Source organism: Rana temporaria, chromosome 4 (assembly GCF_905171775.1).
Source record: "Rana temporaria chromosome 4, aRanTem1.1, whole genome shotgun sequence".
Lineage (NCBI taxonomy): Eukaryota > Metazoa > Chordata > Amphibia > Anura > Ranidae > Rana > Rana temporaria.
In genome coordinates, this window is record NC_053492.1 from 41,514,860 (window position 1) to 41,539,952 (window position 25,093).

The 25,093-nt window shown below is 45.2% G+C and overlaps 1 protein-coding gene across 1 annotated transcript in view; it reads right to left on the minus strand.

Moving 5' to 3' along the window:
* Positions 1 to 25,093, minus strand: part of LOC120936173 (cysteine-rich venom protein triflin-like) — a 54,568-nt gene that overhangs the window by 19,512 nt on the left and 9,963 nt on the right. Inside the window, exons 3-6 of the mRNA XM_040348327.1 lie at positions 21,268 to 21,387; positions 17,562 to 17,652; positions 7,957 to 8,105; positions 253 to 350 (exon numbers count right to left, since the gene is read on the minus strand). Coding sequence (XP_040204261.1) covers positions 253 to 350; positions 7,957 to 8,105; positions 17,562 to 17,652; positions 21,268 to 21,387 — 458 coding nt within the window. The remainder of the gene's footprint in view (positions 1 to 252; positions 351 to 7,956; positions 8,106 to 17,561; positions 17,653 to 21,267; positions 21,388 to 25,093) is intronic.

A 25,093-nucleotide genomic window follows, 5' to 3' on the forward strand; every position in this document is an offset into this window, starting at 1 on the left:
ATATTGCAGCCCACCCCAATAATCCAGCTAGGGCTTATTTTCGGGGTAGGGTGTATTTTCGGGGAAACACGGTAGTACATTTTAATTGAATACATGTTCCTGAATTCTAGGTGTCGTTTTAATAAAGGCATTATGTTGTATAGGCTTTTATCACCAGTGGTTCTCAGATCTCACTTTTTGCATTACCTATATATTTATAATACAATTTCAGATAAAAAGTTTCATTCATTTACATATGTTATTAGTACTTACGGTGGACACATACGGACAACGTAAAAGAATTGGAAGTCAGTTCGGCTTGGGCAATAACTGACATCAGCCCCCACCATATAAGAACTGTACCACGCTTGCTGAAATTGGAAATCATAGTTTATTAGATTCATACTGTTAGGTGGGAAATAGAAAGGTATAACCACAAAAAAACATGTAGTTTATCTTCATCACCTCCAAAACTGCAACAACATTCAGGCTTCATTTCCATGGACGTTTTTACAGCCACTTTCATTAGCCTTTTTTACAGCTTTTTACAGCTGTCCGGTAGCGTTTTTGAGCGTTTTTTAATGTCTGGCATTTTTACAGCTCTATTGCTGGAGCCACACAACGCCATGGTCCCGCGTTTTTTTTACAGCTCAAAAACGCCTATGCCATTTGCAGCTCAAAAACGCCTATGTGGGCATGATGCCATAGAATAACATGGACAGGCGTTTTTAACCTGTAAAAAAACGCTCAGAAAAGTGGCTGTAAAAACGCCAGTGGAAATGAAGCCTTAAAACGTATCTACACCCAAAAACAAAAATGTCTAAACACTGGGCCAGATTCACAGAAGAGATACGACGGCGTATCTCTGATACACCGTCGTATCTCTCAGAGTATCAATGCGACTGATTCATGACAAAAAAAAAAATTGTCTCTTTAAGACGCTGGGCGGGACTGACGTTTTGACGTCACTTCCGCCCAGAAATGCTATGGGGACGGGTGGGGGCCATCTTGCCCTCACTCGTATTCCCACAGAGCAGGCTGAAGCACCCAATCGCCTCCGCCGCTACCGACGGCTCCGGTAAGTGGCGGAGGGCGCGGGAGAGCGGCGGGAGGGGGGGGCCCCTCCCGCCGCCGATAATGGTGATCTTGCGGCGAATGCGCCGCGGAGACCACCGTTATCTTTTTTTTTTGCGTAAGACGTCTGGGAATACAAACGTACGCTACGCACGTCGCCGTCCAAAAAAAATGACGTCACTTCGCGCAAAGCACGGCGGGAATTTCAAAACGGAGCATGCGCAGTACGTCCGGCGCGGGAGCGCGCCTAATTTAAATGGCACACGCCCCTTTGAATTAGGCGGGCTTGCGCCGGAGGCCGCCGGCGTAAGTTTTCGCGCAAGTGCTTGGTGAATCAGGCACTTGCGATGAAAACTTGCGGTGGTGTAACGTATATACGATACGTTACGCCGCCGCACTTCTATGTGAATCTGGCCCAATGTACCAGTTTCTAGATGTTGTGGTTTTGTTAGTTTTCTTTTTTTTCTTAACCTGGAATTATTGTGAATAATACACTTCCTGTCCTAAGGGGGCTACAATTTCTCCTCCACTGTATCTATGGAGGAAACCATGGCTGTCATCCAGACTGGACTTCAAACACGTCTTCCTCTCTTCATTCCCACTACATGATGGGTGGCTATTTTACAGTAGGCATATAATATTGATTGCCAGGGCCGTATTTAATGTTGAGTGGACCCTGGGCAAAAATTTTTGCCCCCCCCATGCAATTTTGCTCTCCACCTGCTCTGAGACATACAATAAATATCAGCTAGACTTAAAATCTGTTTACTGTATCAGATCAGGCAGTGATTGTGATTGGTTGCCAGAGGTTACAGAATATCATTACCACTTACTCACTGGTTGCTAGAGGTTGCAGCACATGATTTCTTCTTGTTGATTGGTTGCTAGAGATAACTGTACAGTAATACTGCTCACTGATTGGTTTCTAGAGGTTACAGAACATCATCTCTTCACTGCAGAGGGGTATGATATACTGTACATATGAATACTGCCTTTATTTACATAGTAGTGCCGCCGGCCTCAGCTATTTACATATGAATGCCACCGCTATTTACATATTAATTCTCCAGTTATTTACATATGAATGATGGTTATTTACATGTAAACACAGGGTCTGCGGGTGAGTCATCTGTACACAACAATAGGGCAGAGCTGGGCAGCATTAGTAGCAGCACTTCACACTGAGATATCAGAACACAGCAAAGGACTAAAACTTTAAGGGACAAGGGAATTTAAACTGGGATAGTTGGCAAGTATGAGGCAGCTGCTTTGGGTCCCACAACAATGACAGGGCCCAGGGCAGCTTCCCCTTTTGCCCTGCCTTGAAGACGGCCCTGTTGATTGCAGTTTCAGGTCAATTCCCAGAAAGGTCAAGGATGCGTAATCTTATGGGCCGTACACATGACCGAACATGTCTGCTGAAACTGGTCCGCGGACCAGTTTCAGCAGACATGTTCGGTCGTGTGTAGGCCCGAGCGGACAGGATTCCAGCATACATTTGCCCGCCGGGCCTTTTTCCAGCGAGCAGATATTTCTGGACTTGTTTTAAAACAGCCCGCTGGAATCCTGTCCGCTCGGACATGTTCGGTCGTCTGTACAGACCTACCGTACATGTCCGAGCGCCCGCCATCCCTCGCATGCGTCGAATGACTTAGACGCATGCGTGGAAGCATTGAACTGGCAGGGCCGCCCACGTCACTGCGTCATCGTCGCGGCGACGGCGCGGCCACGCCCCGCGTATTGTTTACGCGCGGATTTCTGTATGATGGTGAGTACAGCCACCATACAGAAATCCCCGGGCAGACATGTACGGTGAAAACGGTCCGGCGGACCGGTTTCATCGTACATGTTTGGTCGTCTGTACACGGCCTTAGACAAGATTTTGTACTTGCTGAAAAAAGGTAACTAATGCAGCCACGACTTCTAAGAACCCGTACACACGGTCGTTCCAAACCGATGAGAATGGTCCGACGGACCGTTTTCATCGGTTCACCGCTGCAGTGGCCTGATGATCTGATGTGCGTACACACCATCGTTCCAAAAACCGATCGGGTCAGAACGCGATGACGTCAAACACACGACTTGCTGAATAAAACAAAGTTCAATGCTTCCAAGCATGCGTCGACTTGATTCTGAGCATGCGCGGGTTTTGAACCAATGCTTTTCTGTACTAACCATCGGTTTGGACCAATCGGGCAGCGGTCCATCGGTTCGGTTTTGAAGCATGTTTTAAAATTTTGGGTATGTGGGTATATATATATATATATATATATATATATATTACGTACTCCTTTTTTAGCAAATAAAGTGCAACATTTATTGTATAGTGCCAGTTTATGAGGACACTCCCAAAATTCACATGCATTAAACAAATAAATATAGTACAGATGTAACAACACAACAGTATAGCATATAGGTTAAGATAAAAAAAATATTCACAGCAACAAAAGCACACTGCCCCTGTGGGAAAACATTAATTGATTTTAAAGGGAAGAATTTTTCTAGAGCTTTTCGGGCCCTGAAAGCCTGAGTATCAGAATCCTTTTACTTGCCTTGTTTAGATTCCTGTGAGTTTATGGCCATGCACTTAATTAATGATAAGTAGTGATGAACAGAAAACCTGAGTTTTAGGTTCGAGCAAAAGTTCAGGTGCCTGATCCAAACCCCACTAAAGTTAATTTGCGAAATGTTAAAGCGAAACTTCACCCAAAAGGGAAAGTTCCACGTTTCTTCCTCCATCCCATCCCCCCCCCCCGCCTCCTCTTCTGCCATATTTGGAATATATATATATTTTTGGAGGGAGCTAGTGGATACCTTGTTTTGAGAGGCACCCGCTCCCATTTCTGCTCCAACTACCGTATTTATCGGCGTATACCGCGCACTTTTTTGCCCTCAAAAACTGGGCAAAATCGTGGGTGCGCGATATATGCCGATACCCGCTTTCCCGCACCGAGTTTGAATACTGCGCCGGCATATACTGAGCGCAGTACACTCGTGTATAGTCGGGCAGTCTCGGCTCCTCCCGCGCTCACGTCCTGGACGTACAGGACGTGAGCGCGACAATAGCCGAGCCTGCCCGAGTGTATGCTCGGTATATGGCGGCGCAGTATTCAAACTCGGCGCGGGAAACGAGCGGGGAGGACGCCGCAGAAGGACGCCGGACCCGACGAAGAGGACACCCGAAGCCGCAGACGGACGCCGGACCCGACGAGGCCGCCGATGGACGCCGCGCAAGACACCAAAACTGTAAGTACAAAAATCTTTTTTCCACAGGAATTTTGGGGCAACTTTAGGGGTGCGCGCTATACGCGGGAGCGCGCTATACCCCAATAAATACGGTACCTAGGGAATGAGAGTGGAAGTTTGACACCTCCATCTCTGCCTGCAGTCTTCTGGGACTCATCACAGGAGGCTGTAGGTCCAATAACAAGGTGCAGTGTGGCTCACAAGGTGCAGTGGAGAGCCGGCCGTGAAGCTGCAAGGAGTCACAGCTGTCTTCCAACAGTGCCAGTGACAGAGACCCAAAGACCAATGAAGAACCAGCCCAGTTGAGGACGGTGTTTGTTTATTAAAAGTCAGCAGTTGCAGCTTTTTCAGCTGTTGACTTAAAATTTTTCAAAACCTGGCTAAAATGTGACTGTGCTGTGGGGAAAAGGGGGGGGGGAGGGGAGAGGCCGTGGGTGGAATAGACAATGAAAAGAAAAATGACTATGATACTGCAATGTACAGTAAAAACTGAGTGCATATAAATAATACAGTGAATGAACACCTATAGTGCTGCAATGGATAACAGTGAAAACTCAGTGCATATACTGATGCATAAAAAAAAAACACAATGCATGGATAAAGTGCATATATGATATTAATGACACATGTGATAAAATCCCATCTATAAAAGTGAGAATATATAAGTCCAATAAATAGTCCACAGAACAGTGTCCAGATAAAACACCTCCACCAAATGCAGCGTGCTAAATGGGATCTTCAGTGAAATCACCTCTGAGTGCACTAGCAGCTCACCTCACTGCTGTTTGTCCAAAGAGCTAAAAAATGTCACAGGTCAAACTGGATGTAGAAGCTGGCAAGCACCTTCTCCTAATTTCCTTTTTTTGTATGCATCAGTATATGCACTGAGTTTTCACTGTTATCCATTGCAACACTATAGGTGTTCATTCACTGTATTATTTATATGCACTCAGTTTTTACTGTACATTGCAGTGTCATAGTCATTTTTCTTTTCATTGTCTATTCCACCCACGGTCTTTCCCCTTCCTCCTTCTCCCCCCCTCCTTTTCCCCACAGCGCAGTCACCATTTTTATACATTTATCACTCTTTCTGTCAGAATCAGATACACAGGTCACTGCTGCAGTTCCCTTACCCAGCCCATTAGACAGCGCAGGAGTTCTCCACTTTTACACTCATGCCTCTATAAAATTATACATGCAGACCTAAAGTTTTATATAGTTTTTTAGGATTCATTGTCTATCAAATGGAATAGGAAGGACAAGCAAGTTCCCATAAACATGGGAACTTGCTTGGATTAACTGGAGCTGGATTAACTCTGTGTGGCAGGACTGGGCACAGATGATAGGAAATCTTATACTATACATTGTGACATAAAATTATTTTTTTTTAAAAATCGGATTTACATACACTTAAACATTATTTTTTAAATGCGTTGAGAATCTTCAGTTAATAGTCAAAACATTTACTTCAATAATCAAATCACGGATAGATTGAATTTCTATACATTTTCGCCTGCACATGACTGGGTATTCAAAATGGACCAAGCTACAAAGATTCTCTAATCTTTTAGAAATAGTTGAGTGGCGTACCTCGGATGTTGATAAACACATTACATAATGTGCCTAATTATATATAAATGTATGTTAGGATAGGGTGTTTAATATTGTATTTGATTTTAACAAAAGTATATATGTATACTATATTACCAAAAGTATTGGGACTCCTGCCTTTACACCCTCATGAACTTTTATGATATCCCAGTCTCATACCTCCCAACCGTCCCGGATTCCGCGGGACCCTCCCGCAATTCCAAATGTGTCCCGGGTCCCGCGGATCTTGACTAGATCCCGGAAAACAGTGCTGGTCCATGTTCCGCCACTGAGTTCCACTCCGTGTGAGGATTCCGGAAGCAGGGCATTCCTGTGCGCAGCACTATCTCCTCCCCCGCAGGAAGAAACATTCAATCTCCGACCTGTCATTCAACATTTTTACCGGCTCTGCTCATCTACAGGGGGCGGCTCTGATTTCCCCCATCACCCATCCAGGAGTCTGTGGCTGGGAGCGGGTGCACATCTCCAAGATGAGCCGTCAGTGTCATCTCTTCATTGCCAGCTCTGTCTCCACCTGCCTCCCAGCCGGGAGTCTTTGGCTGGGAACTAGTGCACTGTGTTGTCTGTGGCTGAGGGCTCCATGAGACGGTGGGGATGAAGAGCCGCGGCCCGCGAGGGCGGCCAGAACTGATTCCCTGAAGCAGGGAGAAGATCTCCGAAGACAGGCTGACTGGAGAACGAGGACGTGCAGGCAGCCAGAGATAGCAGCAAAGAGATTCACCAGATGGAGCAGCTCCGTGACCTCCTGTGACCACCCAGCTATGAGAATGGGCACTGCATGGAAGGTACTGTGTCTCACACACACACACCTTCCCACAGGAGGGACTACATTACTACCTAAACTCACAAATGAGCTTCTGGAAGAATGGTCAAAAATTCTCATAGACACACTTCTAAACCTTGTGGACAGCCTTCCCAGAAGAGTTGAAGCTGGTATAGCTGCAAAGGGTAGGCTAATTAAATATTGAACCCTACAGACTAAAACCGGGATGCCATGAAAGATCATGGGCCAGATCCTCAAAAGGGATACGCCGGCGTAACTGCTGTTACGCCGTCGTATCCCTGTTTCTAACTATGGAACTGATCCACAGAATCAGTTTTCCATAGTTAGGCAGAAGATCCGGCATGTGTAAGGGACTTACACTGCCGGATCTTAGGATGCAGTACCGCATCCGCCGCTGGGGGCATTACGTGTCGAAATGCCGCCTCGGGTATGCAAATTAGCACTTACGGAGATCCACGAAGCTTTTCAGCTTCGTTTTTTCTCCGTAAGTTTTAGTTTGCAAACGCAAAATTAGGGCTGCTTTTACAAAGTGTAAACTGTTTACACCTTGTAAAAACAGACCCTTCTGTCCAGCGACGCGATTTTTTTTTTTATTTGAATTTTTTTTTTCGCGCCGTATCTTTTTTTTTTCCCGACGCAACTTTATTGACCCGTCGCAATCCACAAAGCTCGGCGTAACGTAATTTCGCGCTATGCACGTCGGGAAAATGACATCACGAGCATGCGCAGTACGGCCGGCGCGGGAGCGCGCCTAATTTAAATGGGAATCGCCCCCATGAAAATAGGAATGCCTTGCGCCGGTGGAATTTAAGTTACACAGCCAAAAATGTCTAGGTAAGTGCTTTGTGGATCAGGCACTTAGGTAGTAATTTTAAGGCAGTGTAACTTAAATGGAAAAATTAAGTTACGCCGGATCTTTGTGGATTACCCCCCATGTGTGTGTAAAGGCAGGTGTCCCAATACTTTTGGTAATATAGTGTATGTTTGACCTTTTTTCATAAGATGTGCAGCTGTTTTTCATGGAAATCCCGATATGGTAGTATTTAACATTTGGTCCTGTAGCAAGCATGCCATAGTGGTTTTGCATATTTTGTCAAATGTTTAAGCCCATTTCCAGCCCCTGCTCCATTAGTCTTCCTTTCTTGAACCCTCCCCATGCAGCTAGTTTTTCTCATTTTTAGTTGTGTTACACAAACATAATATATGGTTGTAATAAGTCATTGTTATAAAATTCAACAGACACATTTTCAAATAAAGCATACCTGTGTATAATGTCCTATCGTAGCATCTGATGGGACGGGTCCCTTGTTATATACAAAATATTTGGACTCATTGCAAAAAGCATCAATAGCTTCAGTCCATGAGGCAGCATAAGTGGCAAAGAAAAGATTTTCTCCACAATCTACGCCACCTGTACACATTGCAAAAAAAAAGATCGTTAATATTGGTAAACTTTATCATATATTTCCCTTGCCCTGCTTAACCACTGCGGCTCTTACACTTGTACGTCCCATCCTGCACCCTTTCCATGGTAATACTGTCTTGCAAACATTATCCGACTTTTTAGTATGCAATCAATAGAGTAGACAAGTAACAAAAACAATAAAACCCTTTTTTTTTGTACTTTGATAAGTGATACAGGCAGTCCCCGGGTTACAAAGGTTCTGTAGGTTTCTTCTCAAGTTGAATTGGTATGTAAGTTGCAACAGGTACATTTTTTAAGTGTAACTCCAGCTCAAAAAAACATTTTTTTAACCACCTGTTGCGGGCGTCCACGATTTAAAAGCCGCGCCTTCTTCTCAGACTGTCCTGTGATAGGCGGAACACAAATTTTCCCAGCAGGGCCTCTGTTCAGTGTTCCGCCTATCACGGACATCCTCTCGTCCGAGGATGAGAAGGAATCCGTGATAGGAGGAACACAGAACAGAGGCGCTGCTGGAACACACTAAAAATATGGGACAAGCTACATAAAAGGGAAAAATGGGAATATAATTCTCCACTAATACCACTAACAGACACAAAATATTTTTCGCCGGGGATAGATAAAATATTTGGAAAATGGATTATACAAGAAAATGCACAACTAAAAGATGTAATGATGTAGGATACATTGAGTACATATCAAGAATTTAAAAATAAGAGGGTTCTATTGGTGATAGATGAATGGCGGTATACCCAGCTAAAACATTTTTTCGAGGTCCAACCCTAGCCCATTAGATTGGCAGAGAATTTACGGCCCCTAGAGAGGCTGTGTGGAGAAAAAGGAGGGAGAGGAGTAATCTCTAGGATTTATAAAATACTGAAAGAAATGTAGAAAAGTTAGAGATACCGCCATACATCAGGAAATGGGAGGAGGAATTGGGGGCACAGCTGAATGATTTTGAGATAAGACAGCTAATGAAGAGAGTACATTCCACGTCAGTAAATAATTATATGACGGAGTTGAATTACAAGTGCCTGGCGTGCTGGTATGTAACACCTGATAAGGCACATAAATGCCAAAAGGAAACTTCAGAACTATGCTGGCGGGGGTGCAAAGAAATTGGGACTATGGCACATATTTGGTGGACATGTCCCAAAATAAAAAAATATTGGAGGGAGATTAGGGATTTAATAACAGATATAACCAGTATCGAAGTCCCAGACAACCCGTGGGGATGCCTACATCATTGGATTAGAATTCCAACAAAGCGATACCTGAAAACTTTGCTCACACAGCTGTTAAAGCTGGAAAGTCCTTTGGTGAAGAAATGGTGTAATAAAATAAATTAAATCCAAAACTTAGAATACTTAAGGTTCAGTGATATAGAGGGCTTAGATGAGTTTGAGGAGAAATGGAAGCGATGGGAAGATTACAAGCATACAATGAAGTTTGCAGAAAAGATGGGAGCATAAAATAGCAAATCCTACGACAGACTCGGCGAGAGAAAAGAAAAGTGGTTGGAGGTTTTTAGGAATGGGAGGTGGGGTGGGGTAGGTATGGGGGGGGGGGGGTTGGTAGATACATGTGTTTTGAGTACTCATTTATATATGTTGAAGATGAAAAGAGAAACTATTTTACAGTAAATATCTTGTATATTGTAAAAGTTTGCCATCTTCGCCCTGGGCACCAAATGGCCTTGTCCCAGCACTGACCTTAACATCAGGGCATCGAGCGTCTAAAATGCCTTGGCAACTGAATCCCTTTTGGGGGAAGATATTTCCCAAAGAAGACATCAACCCTGCCTCTATTGAGGACTTTTTGTCCTTCAATGTGGGTTCTGCTTTCCTACGGGTGGTATGGGATGCTCTTAAGGCCTTTGTTGAGGGTTTTTTAATCCAAAAGATTAGTGCCATTAAAACTGCTTCCCGTAGAGAGTTGGAACATGCCAAGGCTAAAACTTCTCCCGCGGAAGCCATTTACATCCAGGATCCTTGTTTGGATGGCCAACAGGTGTGGTTATCATCTCAAAGAAGGCTGAATGAACTGAATGAAAAGCAGGGGCGAGGAATAAACTGTTTTTTCAGAAGAGATTGACCTGGGCTGAGCGAGAGGGGAATGGTAGGTTGCTGGCTCAGATAGTACGGTCTCAATTTAATCCTACTCATGTTTCTGCTTTGATGAATGGAGAGGGGGAGATCACCAATCAGATTAGCTTCATTGTATACATTTTCCAGTCTTATTATCAAGATCTATATACTTCTAGGGCTGACTATACTCCAGCCGAGCTGTCTGCTTAGTGACAAACAGCCGTGTCAGTTATTGATGGAGTATATCTGCCACATAGAATATTGAGATTCTTAAGGTAAATGGGTGGCTGGAAGTGAGAAGGCTGTAGGCAGCAAGGAGTTAAAGTACTGGCCACATCTTGCTCCCCACTTGGGGTATAATTTACCTTACCTTTGCCTTACTAGCTTTAATCAGTTTGGTGCCGAGAAAGAAGGCAGGCTATGAGGGAACATGTCTGCAGGACTGAAGCAGCCCTAGTGAGGTCAATCTATTAGCCAGGAGGCTTATATTCGTTTGCTTTGGACTATGTTTTCTACCCCTGTGCGGGAAGCCTTTCTGTTTGCTTTATTTGCTGACCAAACAAACATGGGCAGGAAGCGCTTAACCTTGCATACGGCTGGATTACCTTTCTGAAAACTCTTCACTTGAAGCTAATCATCCACAGCTTATTTGACTACTGTTAGGCCGCATACACACGGATGGACAATCCGATGAAAACGGTCCGCCGGACCGTTTTCATCGGACATGTCCGCTGCCGGATTTTGGTCTGATGTGTGTACACACCATCAGACCAAAATCCCCGCGGACAGTGAACGCGGTGACGTGGTTGTGACGTGGCCGCGACGATGACGCGGCGACGTGCGCGACCCTGGAAGGTCAATGCTTCCACGCATGCGTCGAATCAGTTTGACGCATGTGAGGGCTTTCGGCCGAGCGGACATGTCCGGTGAGTCGTACAGACGACCGAACATGTCCGACAGACAGGCTTCCAGCGGACATGTTTCATAGCATGCTATGAAACATTTGTCCACTGGAAACCTGTCCGCTCGGCCGGGAATCCGGTCCGGTCGGCTGTACAGACGACCGAACATGTCCGCGGAAACTGGTCCACGGACCAGTTTCAGCAGACATGTTCGGTCGTGTGTACGAGGCTTCAATTTCCCAGTTCTCTCACTAGAAGATCGGGAAATTCTTAATGCCCCCTTTACCCTACAAGAACTTGAAAAGCTAGTTTTCCTAACTCCAAATAGCTCCAGGAATTGACGATCTGCCCATTGAGATCTATAAAAAATATAATGAGGGGTTTTGCTTCCAGCCCTTCTTAATACACTAAATGAGGCCCTCTATATGGGTCGGCTTACAGACTAAATTCACCAAGCCGTTATAGTAGTTATACATAAAAATGATAAAAATCCATTATAGCCTGAATCATATAGACCAATTTATTGTCTACAGATTTTAAAATTATTGCTAAAGTACTTGCCACTAGACTAAATAAGGTTATTAAGCATATTATCCACTTGGATCAGGCAGGATTTATGCCCAATATGTCAACGGTGGTTAATATTAGACGTACATACTTAAATATGCAGGTTCCAGTCTCGGACTGTTTAGACCATGCTTTTTTAACACTGGATGCCATTAAGGCCTTTGATAGCATCGAGTGGCCATATTTGTGGGCCATTCTCGAAAAGTTTAGCCTCGGCTCTAACTTTGGCCAAACTTGGGCTGTTGTATACTGCTCCTAGAGCGTCAATTAGGGTTAATGGTCTCCAGTCTACTTTTAGGCTCTGTCGGGGCACCAGGCAGGGGTTCCCTGTGTCTCCCCTGATTTTTTCCATTGCCATAGAGCCCCTGGCTTGTCTTATATGGGCCTCATCTAACTAATATTTGTTCATCTTTGCCGGCAGTAATGAAATACGTTGAATAATTTGGCAGGTTTTCTGGGATAGGTATAACATGGGAGAAATCTATGGTATTGCCTTTGGATCCCCTCCCGGACTCTTTACCACCTAAAGCGTCTCATCTTATGGAAGTGTCTTCCATAAAGTACTAGGGTATAATTATCTCTGCTTCTTCTCAGTCATAGATTTTAGATAATATACTTCCATTACTCTCTAGATTTCAAATTCAAAGTAAAACCTGGAATAAGTTGCCTCTTTCATCAGTAGGCCGTATTAACCCAATTAAGATAATTGGGATGCCTCAGCTTTTGTATTTTCTACACAATGCTCCTATTTGGATACCTCTATGGATTTTCACTAAAATTAACAGTATATTTAGGCATTTAATATGGTGATATAAAACACCCCTGCATTAAATTGGAGGTTCTGCAATACCCAAAACATGCTGGGGGATTGGCAGTTCCTAACCCGAGGATATACATTATTTCCTTGCATCTTAACAACAGCAACAAGGAATTCCATGAGGAAGTTTGATGCTCGAGCTTGAGTCTAAGTCCCTGGTATTGGTATAGACCAGGGGTGGCCAACCAGTGGCCCGGGGGCCACATGTGGCCAGCGGAGCCCTCTGATGTGGCCCGGCGACCTCCTGCTCTGGAATGGCGGCTTGACAAGCCCAGTTTGCAGGTTGCCAACCCGTCATACCACAGCATCAGTGTTGTGAATGAAGCTGGTGGTAGAGGAAGCCAATGCTTCCTGTATAGCCCCGGCTTTTGCCACAGGTGGAGTCTATGGCAAAGTTCAGCTAACCCGCAGGATAGACATAGGTGCACTATGCTGCACCCACGGTGTGGGTAAACTGCAGCACATCAGTGTGAAAAGCAGTCTTGGGCCCTTTTCACACGATCGTCCATACCTAATCGGATCCTCAATTCACCTCTACAGAGCGGCAAATATAAACAGACTTTTGTCCGTTTACGCCCGCCTACCTCCAATCTGATCCTCTAAAAAAAATGGAAGGGAATTCATCCCCTTCCATCTGGGCGGATCAGATCAGAGGCCCTATAGAGTAGCCGTGACCTGTCATCCGCCTGCTCCGCTCATTGTGGCCCGCGACTGGTTACCAAGTTCCTTAAGTGGCCCTCACTCTTCAAAAGGTTGGGCACCCCTGGTATAGACCAATCTGCACTAAGTATTGCTTTAAATTTACAGGGCTGTACCTGACTATATATGTATACATATTCCTTTTCACAGAGAATCGTACTCTATGGTCACGTTTAGTCCATTCTATTTAGTAAGCACAAATTTGTGCTTTTTTTTATCACCTTATTAATTTAGTGGGGTTTTTTCTTTTTCTGTGGGTTTTTCTATGTAGTATTTGTTTTATGGGATGTAATTTGTTCGATCTGTTTGTATTATTGTAAATAAAAATAAAAATTATTTGATTGAGATAATTGCACAATAAATAATAAGTATGGACAAGTAAATTGGTTTGTGGAAGTCAGAGAATACAGCCATTTCGATTCAAGCCAGTGTCTGCCAGTGATCCTAATCTACAACAAAGGACCCCTGCAAGTTTACTTCTGTGCTGTAGTGCCCTTGGCCAGTACTCTGTGAAAAGTCGTCAAGATCTGCAATTACTGCTGCTGGAGAGTCACCGGAAGTGACGTAATTGGAGACTTTGATGAGTTGGCTCTTTTGACAGAACATTAGCCAATGATTCACAGCTGGTACGTGCTGATCGGCTGTATACACTCCCAGCCGAGAGCTCTGTGTTGAAATTCAATTTTTGGCAGTTAAATTAGCGCATTGCTGAATAGCAGAAAATGCCCTGGTCATGAAGGGGGTAAAATGTTCGGGAGCTGAAGTGGTTAAGCAACACATCAGACAGCCCTGACTACTTTTTTTTTTTTTAGATAAAAACAACAAACATGTTATACTTACCAGCTCTGTGCAATCGTTTTGCACAGAGCAGCCCTGATCCTCTTCTTCTGCGCTCCAGGCCCCTCCTGCGCTCCAGGCCTCTCCTGCGCTCCAGGCCCCTCCTGCGCTCCAGGCCCCTCCTGCGCTCCAGGCCCCGCCTGCGCTCCAGGCCACTCCTCTTCATATGGTGCTCCCACGGAAAGCCGCTTTCCCTAGGGGGAAACGGTGCAGGCTTTCTTGCGCCCGCCGCATTTACGCTACGCCGCCGTAAGTTAGGAGGCAAGTACAGTACTTTGAGAATACAGTACTTGCCTCTCTGACTTAAGGCGGCGTAGCGTAAATACGCTAAGCTACGCCGCCTTACAGTTAAGGCAATATATGTGAATCTAGCTATGTGTGCTTGTGTGTAGTTGTCTAGCAGACCAGTCAACAAAAAAACTGCTGGGTGGTGGTAAGTTACCATGAGTCGTGGGTCTGCATACCTCCCAACTGTCCCTGATTTTGAGGGACTGTACCTGATTTGGAGCAATATCCCTCTGTCCCTCATTTTGGTCTGATCTATATAGTTGTATATAAAATGCACTTTGTATCTATCAAAAAGTATTTCTCAGTGCAAAACCTTTTATCTGATTTCTAAATTGCTGCATTTGTAAATTCTGAAAGCCAATATAAAGGAATAGTAGTGGTAAAAAAAAGCACTTGTGGGTTTAACCAATCTTATTTTTTTGTACAATTCTCCTTTAAGGGGGCGTGGTAAGGGGTGTGTCCTATGCCTGCATACTTTTGCTGATAGGTGTCCCTCATTCCCATCTCAGAAAGTTGGGAGGTATGGGTCTGGTGTGGGGGTGTGCGTGGACAGTGAGAAGAGTGATTAACACAAGGGTTCTAGCTTGAAGGATTGTTGGGGAATCCTAGAAGTGTGTACTAATTGCTAGACTGCTCCCAACCCTTTGAGTGCACCAGATTGCATGTAATAATTGTGTCTGTGTGTGGTCAGCCAGATATATTAACCACTTGCCGCCCGCCAATGACAGATTGACGTCGGCAAAGTGGTTGTAGAATCCTGACCGGACGTCATATGACGTCCTCAGGATTCTGAGCAGCTGCGCGCCCCCGGGGGCGCACATCGCGGCGATCGTTGTTGTGGGGTGTCAGTCTGACACCCCGCAACACTTCCTCACTCGCGTCTGACAGACGCGAGTAGAGGAGAGCCGAACGGCTGCTCTCCTGACAGGGGGGGTTCGCGCTGATTGTTTATCAGCGCAGCCCCCCCTCGGATCGCCACACTGGACCACCAGGGAAGCCCACCCTGGACCACCAGGGAAGGGCAAACTGAAAAAAATGTCCCCCCAAAAAAAAAAAAAAAAAAAAAGGCTGGAAAAAAAAAAAACATAAAAAAATAAAAGATGCCAATCAGTGCCCACAAATGGGCACTGACTGGCAACATAGGTGCCGCCCCACAGTGTCCATCAGTGCCACCCCACAGTGTCCATTAGTGCCACCCCACAGTGTCCATCAGTGCCACCCCACAGTGTCCATCAGTGCCACCCCACAGTGCCCATCCATGCCCAGTGCCCACATTTCAGTGCCCATCTGTGCCACCCATAAGTATCCATCAGTGCCACCCATAAGTGCCACCCATGAGTGCCCATCTGTGCTGCCTATGAGTGCCCAGTGCCACCCATGTGTGCCCATCAGTGCCGCCCATGTGTGCCCATCAGTGCCGCACATGTGTGCCCATCAGTGCCGCACATGTGTGCCCATCAGTGCTGCCTATGTGTGCCCATCAGTGCCGCCCATGTGTGCCCATCAGTGCCGCCTATGTGTGCCCATCAATGCCGCATACCAGCGCCGAAAAATCAGTGCCACCTTATCTGTGCCCGTCAGTACTACCTCATCGATGTCCATCAGTGCCATCTCATCAGTGCCGCCATATCAGTGCCCGTAATTGAAAGAGAAAACTTACTTATTTACAAAAAAAATAACAGAAACAAATAAAAACATATTTTTTTTTCAAAGTTTTTAGTCTTTTTTTAGTTGTTGCGCAAAAAAAAATCGCAGAGGTGATCAAATACCACCAAAAGAAAGCTCTATTTGTGGGGAAAAAAGGACGCCAATTTTGTTTGGGTACAATGTAGCATGACCGCGCAATTGCCATTCAAAGTGCGACAGTGCTGAAAGCTGAAAATTGGCGTGGGGGCGGGAAGGTACGTAAGTGCCCTGTATGGAAGTGGTTAAAATAGTCTCTCTCTCGTGATGGAGGCACTGCGGGCTGTAAAAAGTAAGCTTCCACTCATTCCCTTCTACACAAAACAAAGTCCTCTCTCCGGATAGCTAGTCATCACAAGCTTGCGTCCTTGACAGCCTGGCATATAGATTTAATGCTGAGATAAAAATTTAAGTGGACTCCAAAATAGACCATATTCATTTTCTAGTGAGGATGAGGAAGAGTTTGACCATCGGTCAGGTTTCAGGCTGTCTGTGTTTCTATTGGAGAGATTTTCCCTCCCTCCCGGTCCTGGTGACGGCACAGAATGCCCAATTGGGACAAATGCAGCTATAAAAGGTATCTATGGCCTTCGTGTTTCTATCTGTACCCCACTCGAAAAAAGTTTTAAAAACTATGCAGGTAGTCAATTATATACTGTGGCCCGGATTCACGTAGAAGCGCGCATCTTTGTGCGGGCGTAACGTATCCTATTTATGTTACGCCTCCGCAACTTTGACAGGCAAGTGCTGTATTCTCAAACCAAAGTTGCGGCGGCATAGCGTAAATAGGCTGGCGTAAGGCCGCCTAATTCAAATGTGGAAGATGTGGGCGTGTGTTATGTAAATTTAATGTGACCCCACGTAAATGACGATTTTTACGAACGGCGCATGCGCCGTCCGTGAAAGTATCCCAGTGCGCATGCTCCAAATTAACCCGCAAGAAGCCAATGCTTTCGACGTGAATGTAAATGACGCACAGCCCTATTCGCGAACGACTTACGCAAACGACGTAAAACGTGAAAAATTTGACGCTGTTCCGACGTCCATACTTAACATTGGTACGCCTCATCTACGCCTCTTATAGCAGGGGTAACTTTACGCTGGGAAAAGCCTAACGTAACCGGCGTATCTGTAATGCGAGGGTCAGGCGTACGTTCGTGAATTGGCGTATCTAGCTGATTTACATATTTCTAGGCGTAAATCAGCGTACACGCCCCTAGCGGCCAGCGTAAATATGCAGTTAAGATACGACAGCGTAGGAGACTTACGCTGGTCGTATCTTATACAAATTCTGCCGTATCTGATTCTTTGAATCAGGCGCCAAGATACGACGCCTCAGACTCAGAGATACGACGGCGTATCTGGAGATACGCCGTCGTATCTCCTACGAGAATCTGGGTCACTATATTTAAATGGTAAACATCTGCCACCATATAAAATGTTTGGGTGGAGTCCGTCTTTAAAACCTGACTTAGTGGGGATCCCAACATGATCCTGTACAGCGCAGGTCAGTTTTGTAGCATATCATTTATATACGTTCATAAGTTAATATCAGGCAACTTACTTGACAGTCTCCTTGTTGATAGTGCACTGTGATCTTTTATACAAAGTTTTGCATACTTTAAAGCCAAATCAGCAGCCTCCGTATTCCATACCTAAGGGAGGACAACACATTGCTGTTATTCTAATGGAGCATGTTTTTTCTTTCAAAATGTATACCTAATGGACCACTAATAAAAAAATCATTTAATTGTTCAGAATAACATACATCTTCTTGCAATCAAAGCCATCATCTTAGGCATCAACCAACAGTATTAAAAATGAGCAATTTAAAAGTCATTTAATGTTTTTAATTGCAATTGTAGCTCCAAAACCCAACAGTACACACAGTCAAAATTTCTAACCAAAAGCTCCCATTGAATATTTTTTTGTGGAAATTCTGAGCGTGTGTATGTGGCATAACACTAAAGCTTCCTACAACCCTGACACTAATCACTCAACCGCCTTGTATCCCTAAGGCCCCGTACACACGGCCGAGGAACTCGACGTGCCAAACACGTCGAGTTCCTCGTCGAGTTCTGGGATGAAGCCGCCGAGGAGCTCGGCGGGCCGCCTTCTCCCATAGAACAACGAGAAAATAGAGAACATGTTCTCTATTTTCTCGACGAGTTCCTCGGCGGCTCCATCGAGCCAAAAGTGTACAGACGACAGAGTTTCTCGGCAGAATCTGGGTTTTGACCGAGTTTCTCTGTGAATTCTGCCGAGAAACTCTGTCGTGTGTACGAGGCCTGAGGCCTCGTACACACCAGTCCAATGAAAATGGTCCGCCGGACCGTTTTCATCAGACATGTCCGCTGGGAGATTTCGGTCTGATGGTTGTACACACCATCAAACCGAAATCCGCGTGGAAAGACAGCGCGGTGACGTGTCCGAGCCGTTGCGGCGACGTGCACGTCGCTGGAAGGTCAAAGCTTCCACGCATGCGTCAAAGTGATTCGACGCATGCGAGGGATGGCGGCCGGTCGGACATGTACGGTGAGTCTGTACAGACGACCAAACATGTCCGACGGACAGGATTCCAGCGGACATGTTTCTTAGCAAATTCCGACCGTGTGTACACGGCATTAGATATGCCCACACACACCTTTTGTAGTGCTCAGGTGCATCCTGGAAAAGTCATAGAACTTCATATCAAATCTTTTTACAGAAAGTCAGATTTTTGATTTGGCCACCTCACTTGCTTTGCCATGCAATCCTCTGTTTAGGTAATTGGGACTCACAGAATTACATTGGTGGAGGTGGGGGTAGGTACAACATAGCTTAGTTCCCAGAGTTGGAGGCTGCCAAATCCATACTTAATGCCCTTTAGTGAAAAACATATTCAAAACAATCAGTAGATCTATAGCTAAGGACAAATTACATTTATTTTTGTAGTAAAAGCTAAGCTTTGCCGTTAGCCTCCCCATAGTGGGTCTTCCCTGAAAGTCATTCAATCCAATTAGTTTCATTGACTAAAAGGGAGTATCGCCAATATATTTTCAACAACACGTTGTGTACTATAAGGCTCCATGCACACTAAAGCTGATAAAATGTAGTTTATTGGCGTTTTGGCTTTTTTGGCTTTTTTTTTTTTAAAGCCCTAAACTCTATGTTAGCCTATGTGCTCATGCACACCTGGGCGTTTTTTAGTGTTAATGAGCTTTGGAGTTTATTGGCTTTTTTCTGAAAGCCCGAAATTTGTGTTCAAAGTGCAGTTTTTTGGCGGAAAAAAAAACAAAAAAAAAAATGCAAAACGCTGAAAAACGCGCCAGCGTTTTTTAGCGTTTTTTTATCAATTAAAAAAAAGTAAAGAAAAACTGAAAAATGCTGATTGAGCCCTGGTTCACACTGGGCACGATTTGGAACGATTTGAGATGCGATTTGACATGTCAAATCGCATCTCAAATCGGCGGCAATTGTCGGCAATGGCACTGTCCTAATCAGTGCGACGCCGCATCTGCGATTTCAAAAAGTAGTTCCTGTACTACTTTTTGCGATTTCAGGCCGCGATTTACATTAAATTGCGGCCGAAATCGCGGCAAAATCGCGGCCGCGAAATCGCGGTAAAATTGCGCATTTTACCGCGATTTTGAATTCGCAGCAGTGTGAACCTAGGCTAAAGCTGTTGCAAAAATGCAAAAAAAACGTTGAAAGGCAAAGCTACTGGCGTTTTTTTATAGCTTTTTTTTAGCTTCAGTGGGCTGGATTCAGGTACCTTTGCGCTTTTTTTTGCGGAGGCGCAGGGCAACGTTTTTTCCCTGCGCCCCCGTAAATTTACTGCGCTACCCGCGATTCACTGAGCAGTAGCTCCGTAAATTGCGTGTGCGCTCTTTAAAATTGCCCGGCGTAAGCGCGCGCAATTTAAATGATCCCGTAGGGGGCGGGAATCATTTAAATTAGGCGCGTTCCCGCGGCGATCGTAGAGCGCATGCTCCGTCTGGAAACTTTCCCGACGTGCATTGCGGCAAATGACGTGGCAAGGACGTCATTTGCTTCAAAGTGAACGTGAATGGCGTCCAGCGCCATTCACGAATCACTTACGCAAACTACGTAAAATTCAAATTTCGCGACGCGGGAACGACGGGTATACGTAACATTGGCTGCCCCTGCTAATAGCAGGGGCAGCCTTACGCGAAAGACGCCGTACGGAAACGACGTAAACTGCGTACGCAGGGCTCGCGCAACGTTGTGAATCGGCGTTAGTATGCAATTTGCATGAGCACAATGGGAACGCCACCTAGCGGCCATCACAAGAATGCAGCCTAAGATATGCGGGCATAAGAGCCTTATGCCGCGCATATCTTAGGCTGCAGTTGGCGTAACGAGGTTCCTGAATCAGGAGCATTCGTTACGCCGGGGCAAGTAAGCAATTGCGCCTGTGTAACTATGGTTACACAGGCGCAATTTCTTCTTGAATCCAGTCCAGTGTGCATGGAGCCTAATGCAACATACTGATGTGAAGAGCTTCACAGATAATAACAGAAACATTTTTTCCTTCAACTTTGGGGTATTTTAGAGCAGGAACAATGCAATGGTGTGACTGGGCTCTAATGTGAAGTACTTCATAGATTATAATGGAAATTAAATTCCCTGTGTCTTTGGGGTTATGTGAACAACATACATTCTAGTTCAGTCACAACACATTGGGAATAAAACACTTTCATATTACACATAGTTCTTATACAGCATAACCATAGGCGTGCGCGCAGGGTGTGCCGGGTGTACCTAGGCTAGGTGCCAGGTGTAATCTAAGGCTAGGTTCAACTTTAGGAACATGTTACACCTGTATTTAGGGTGCAACTTAATATGCTTCCAATCAACTGCCTCTTCCTTTGTGACAGCAGGTGGCGTTAATGTGTGTTTGAGCTTTGGGATGCACACCCTAATGTAAAAGGCTGCGCACACCTATGAGCATAACACAACCGCTTTAAATGTGGGAAATACGAAGATTGCCATTGCTGATGACCTTCTGAAAATGCTACTAGACTGTATGCTTCTGAATTTAATATTTGTTGAGCCTTCCCTGGAACACAATTCAGTCAATGAAGTCAGAGCACAGGTACAACTCCCAATCTACGAACTTGTATTGAGGGAATCACTCAGTGTATTGGAACCAATAAAATGGCATGACAGCCAATCAATTAACCTTTTTCAGAAGGAGAGGTTAGCAGTGGCAGCCTTCAAACTTTATTCAGTAAAGAATTTCTTTGAGCATTAAAAAACGTTCTTACCGCTTCTGCCATGTTGGACGCAGTTGGATTCACATTCCTTCTACACTTATTTATTGCATTGAGACATTCTTTTCGGTTGGCTTCTATCTTAGTTGACCGTATAGCTGATGGATCAGTAGCCTGAAAGAGTTTCAGTCATCACATTCAGTACTTTTCATTATACAAATAATAGAAACAGTTATAAGGACACCTTCCTGTCCCCTCCATGTAGGCAGATGCAATTCAACCTCCATCCAGTAGGTGGCCCTGTGCCACTATACAGAGGGGGCTGAATCTTTATAGGAAATTTGTTTCTTGAGAGATTCCATAGTTGTCACAGATGTTGCAGCTGTCTGTTGGTACGCCACAACTTCTGAGGACCTCTGGCAGCCACCTTGGTGTGGGACTCTATAAAATAGGGCACCTACGCCATTTGGGTGCACCGGGAGAAAGTAAATAGGTACGGAACAAAGGGCCAAATTCACAAAAGAGATACGCCGTCGTATCTCTGTTTCTAACTATGCGGCTGATTCATAGAATCAGTTACGCATAGCTAGTCCTAAGATCTGACAGGTGTAATGGACTTACACTGTCGGATCTTAGGATGCAATACCGCGGCCGCCGCTGGGGGCATTTCTCGTCGTAATCCAGCGTCGGTTATGCAAATTAGCACTTACGGAGATCCACAAAGCTTTTTCCCTTCGTTAAGTCGCCGTAAGTGTTAGTTTGCCGTCGCAAAGATAGGGTACCTTTACAAAAGTGTAAAGGTACTCTACCATGCAAAAGTATACCCGTCGTTCCCGCGTCGGTTTTGAATTTGTTTTAAATCTTTTATTTTTCCTGCCGCAACTCTTTTTTACCCGTCGCGATTCACAAAACTCGGCGCAACGTAACTTCGCGCAAAGCACGTTGGGAAAATAGCGTCGGGAGCATGCGCAGTACGTCCGGCGCGGGAGCGCGCCTAATTTAAATGGGACTCGCCCCATTCGATTGGGCCCGCCTTGCGCCGGACGGATTTAAGTTACACCGCTGCAAATTTCCAGGTAAGTGCTTTGTGGATCGGGCACTAACTTGTGTAATTTGCGGCGGTGTAACTTAAATCAGAAAAGTTACGTTGCGCCCACTGGCTGTGAATCTGGCCCAAAGACACCATTTGTCAGGCATAGTTATTAGAGCATGGGTAAGGTTCCTGATTGAGTAGAATCAGCGCAGGGACACCACTTGTTCTTCACAGACATTCTGGTTACCGGAGCAGAAAATTGAGGTGTCTCTTCAGCAACATAGAGTACCCCAAATGAATACCGTATTTATCGGCGTTTACCGCGCACTTTTTTGCCCTTAAAATCAGGGCAAAATTGTGGGTGCGCGATATACGCCGATACTCGCTTATCGCTCTGTGTTTGAACGCGGCCGCTGACATATACCGAGTGCAGTACACTCGGCCATGTTCGCGGTTATGCGAGAGAAGCCAAGAGGAGCCAAGCGTGGCCGAGCGTGCCCGAGTGTACTGCGCTCGGTATATGTTGTCGGCGGCGGCGTTCAAACACAGCGCGGGAAGCGGGGATCGGCTCAGAGACCAGCACGGGAGACGCGGGGAGGACACCACGAAGGCTGCAGGCGGACACCGGACCGGACAAGGCCGCGATGGATGCCGGGCAAGACACCAAAACTGTAAGTAATTAAAAAAAAAAAAAATCATGAATTTCACGTCCAGATTAGGGGTGCGCGCTATACGCCGGTGCGCGCAATAGGCCGATAAATATGGTATTCTAAATTATGTTAAATGTTAAACCTGGAACACCACTGATCTGCAATACTATGCGTCCCCTGGTTAACTATTTGGAAGCCAATTAGAGCTAACAGGCTGTAATCGGAAAGCCTATCAGAGCCACTGGTGCGCGCTATACGCGCACATATGGTATTCTAAATTACGTTGACCAGTGGCTCTGATAGGCTTTCCGATTACAGCCTGTTAGCTCTAATTGGCTTCCAAATAGTTAACCAGGGGACGCATAGTATTGCAGATCAGTGGTGTTCCAGGTTTAACATATAACGTAATTTAGAATACCATATTTATGGTATTCTAAATTGGTTAACTATTTGGAAGCCAATTGGAGCTAACAGGCTGTAATCGGAAAGCCTATCAGAGCCACTGGCTCTGATAGACCCTTCCAAAACCAACCAACTGCTGTTATTCAGATGGCCGGCGCTCACCAAGGGGCCAGCCATCTGAATAGTGGGCAGCATCGGCGTCGGCGACAACACATAGATTCATGCAATGCATGAATCTATGTATTGTTGACTTCGGTGATGGTACAGGAGAGAGGGGGCGGCGCTCCTACACCCACTATCGACACACCTCCACTGGATGCCAGTCAGTGCTGCCTTTTAGTGTCCATTAGTGCCTGCTCATTAGTGCTACCCATAAATGCCCATCAGTGCTGCCTATCCATGCCCACCAGTGCCACCTATCCCTGCCCATCAGTGCCACCTATCAGTGCCCACCAGTACCACCTTTTAGTGCTGACTATCAGTGATCATCAGTGCCACCTATCAGTGCTTATCAGTACAGCATATTATGCCGCGTACACACGATCAGTCCATCTGATGAGAACAGACCGATGGACCGTTTTCATCGGTTAACCAATATAGCTGACTGATGGTCCGTCGCGCCTACACACCATCGGTTAAAAAAACGATCGTGTCAGAACGCAGTGACGTAAAACGCAACGACGTGCTGAAAAAAACGAGGTTCAATGCTTCCAAGCATGCGTCGACTTGATTCTGAGCATGTGTGGATTTTTAACCAATGGTTGTGCCTACTAATGATCGGTTTTGACCTATCGGTTAGGAATCCATCGGTTAAATTTAAAGCAAGTTGGCTTTTTTTTAACCGATGGTTAAATAACCTATGGGGCCCACACACAATCGGTTTTGACCGATGAAAACGGCCCATCAGACCGTTGTCCTCTGTTTAACCTATCGTGTGTACGAGGCCTTAGTGCCTCCTCATCAGTGCCACCTAATCAGTGCCTTCAGTGCCACCTGTCAGTGCCCATCAGTGCCGCCTCATCAGCGCACATCAGTGAAGGAGAAAAATTACTTATTTACAAAATTTACTGACAGAAACGAATAAACTTTTTTCTTTTTCTTTAACAAAAAACAAAAAAAAAAACTCAGCAGTGATTAAATACCACCAAAAGAAAGCTCTATTTGTGTGGAAAAAAAAATCATAAAAATGTCATTAGGGTAGAGTGTTGCATGACCGTGCAATTGTCATTCAAAGTGTGACAGCGCTGAAAGCTGAAAATTGGCCTGGGCAAGAAGGGGGTAAAAGTGCCCAGTAGGCAAGTGGTTAAACTTTACTACCGCTTTAAATGTGTAGTTTAATTTGGTGCACGATTTCACAAAAAGGATGATGCGGTACTGGAGAAAGTATAAAGAGGCAACATAGAGGAGCTCTACTACGAGGAAAGATTAACCGAACAGAACTTACTCTCTTGGGAAGAAGTATTTAAGGGGAGATGACCACTTTGTACAATTAAAAGTCTAAATAGTAAACTTGGTACAAAGTTGTTCACTTCAAGGTTATTAGAAGTGATGTGGGCGCACTCTTCTGGAGGGAAAAAAGTTAACGTGCATTTTTTTTTCTACATTCTTATACAATTTTCTTATTTTTATGTGCTGCCAATCGTTATTTGTTTGCTGCTATTTTTTCATGTATATTTGTTGTCTAAATTGTGCATTTTGATAGTGGGCATATACAATCCCATGTGTGTGAAGAATTACAGACTCAGCAGAAGATCTTTGGGCCAGATTCACGTCCGATCGCGTATCTTTGTGCGGG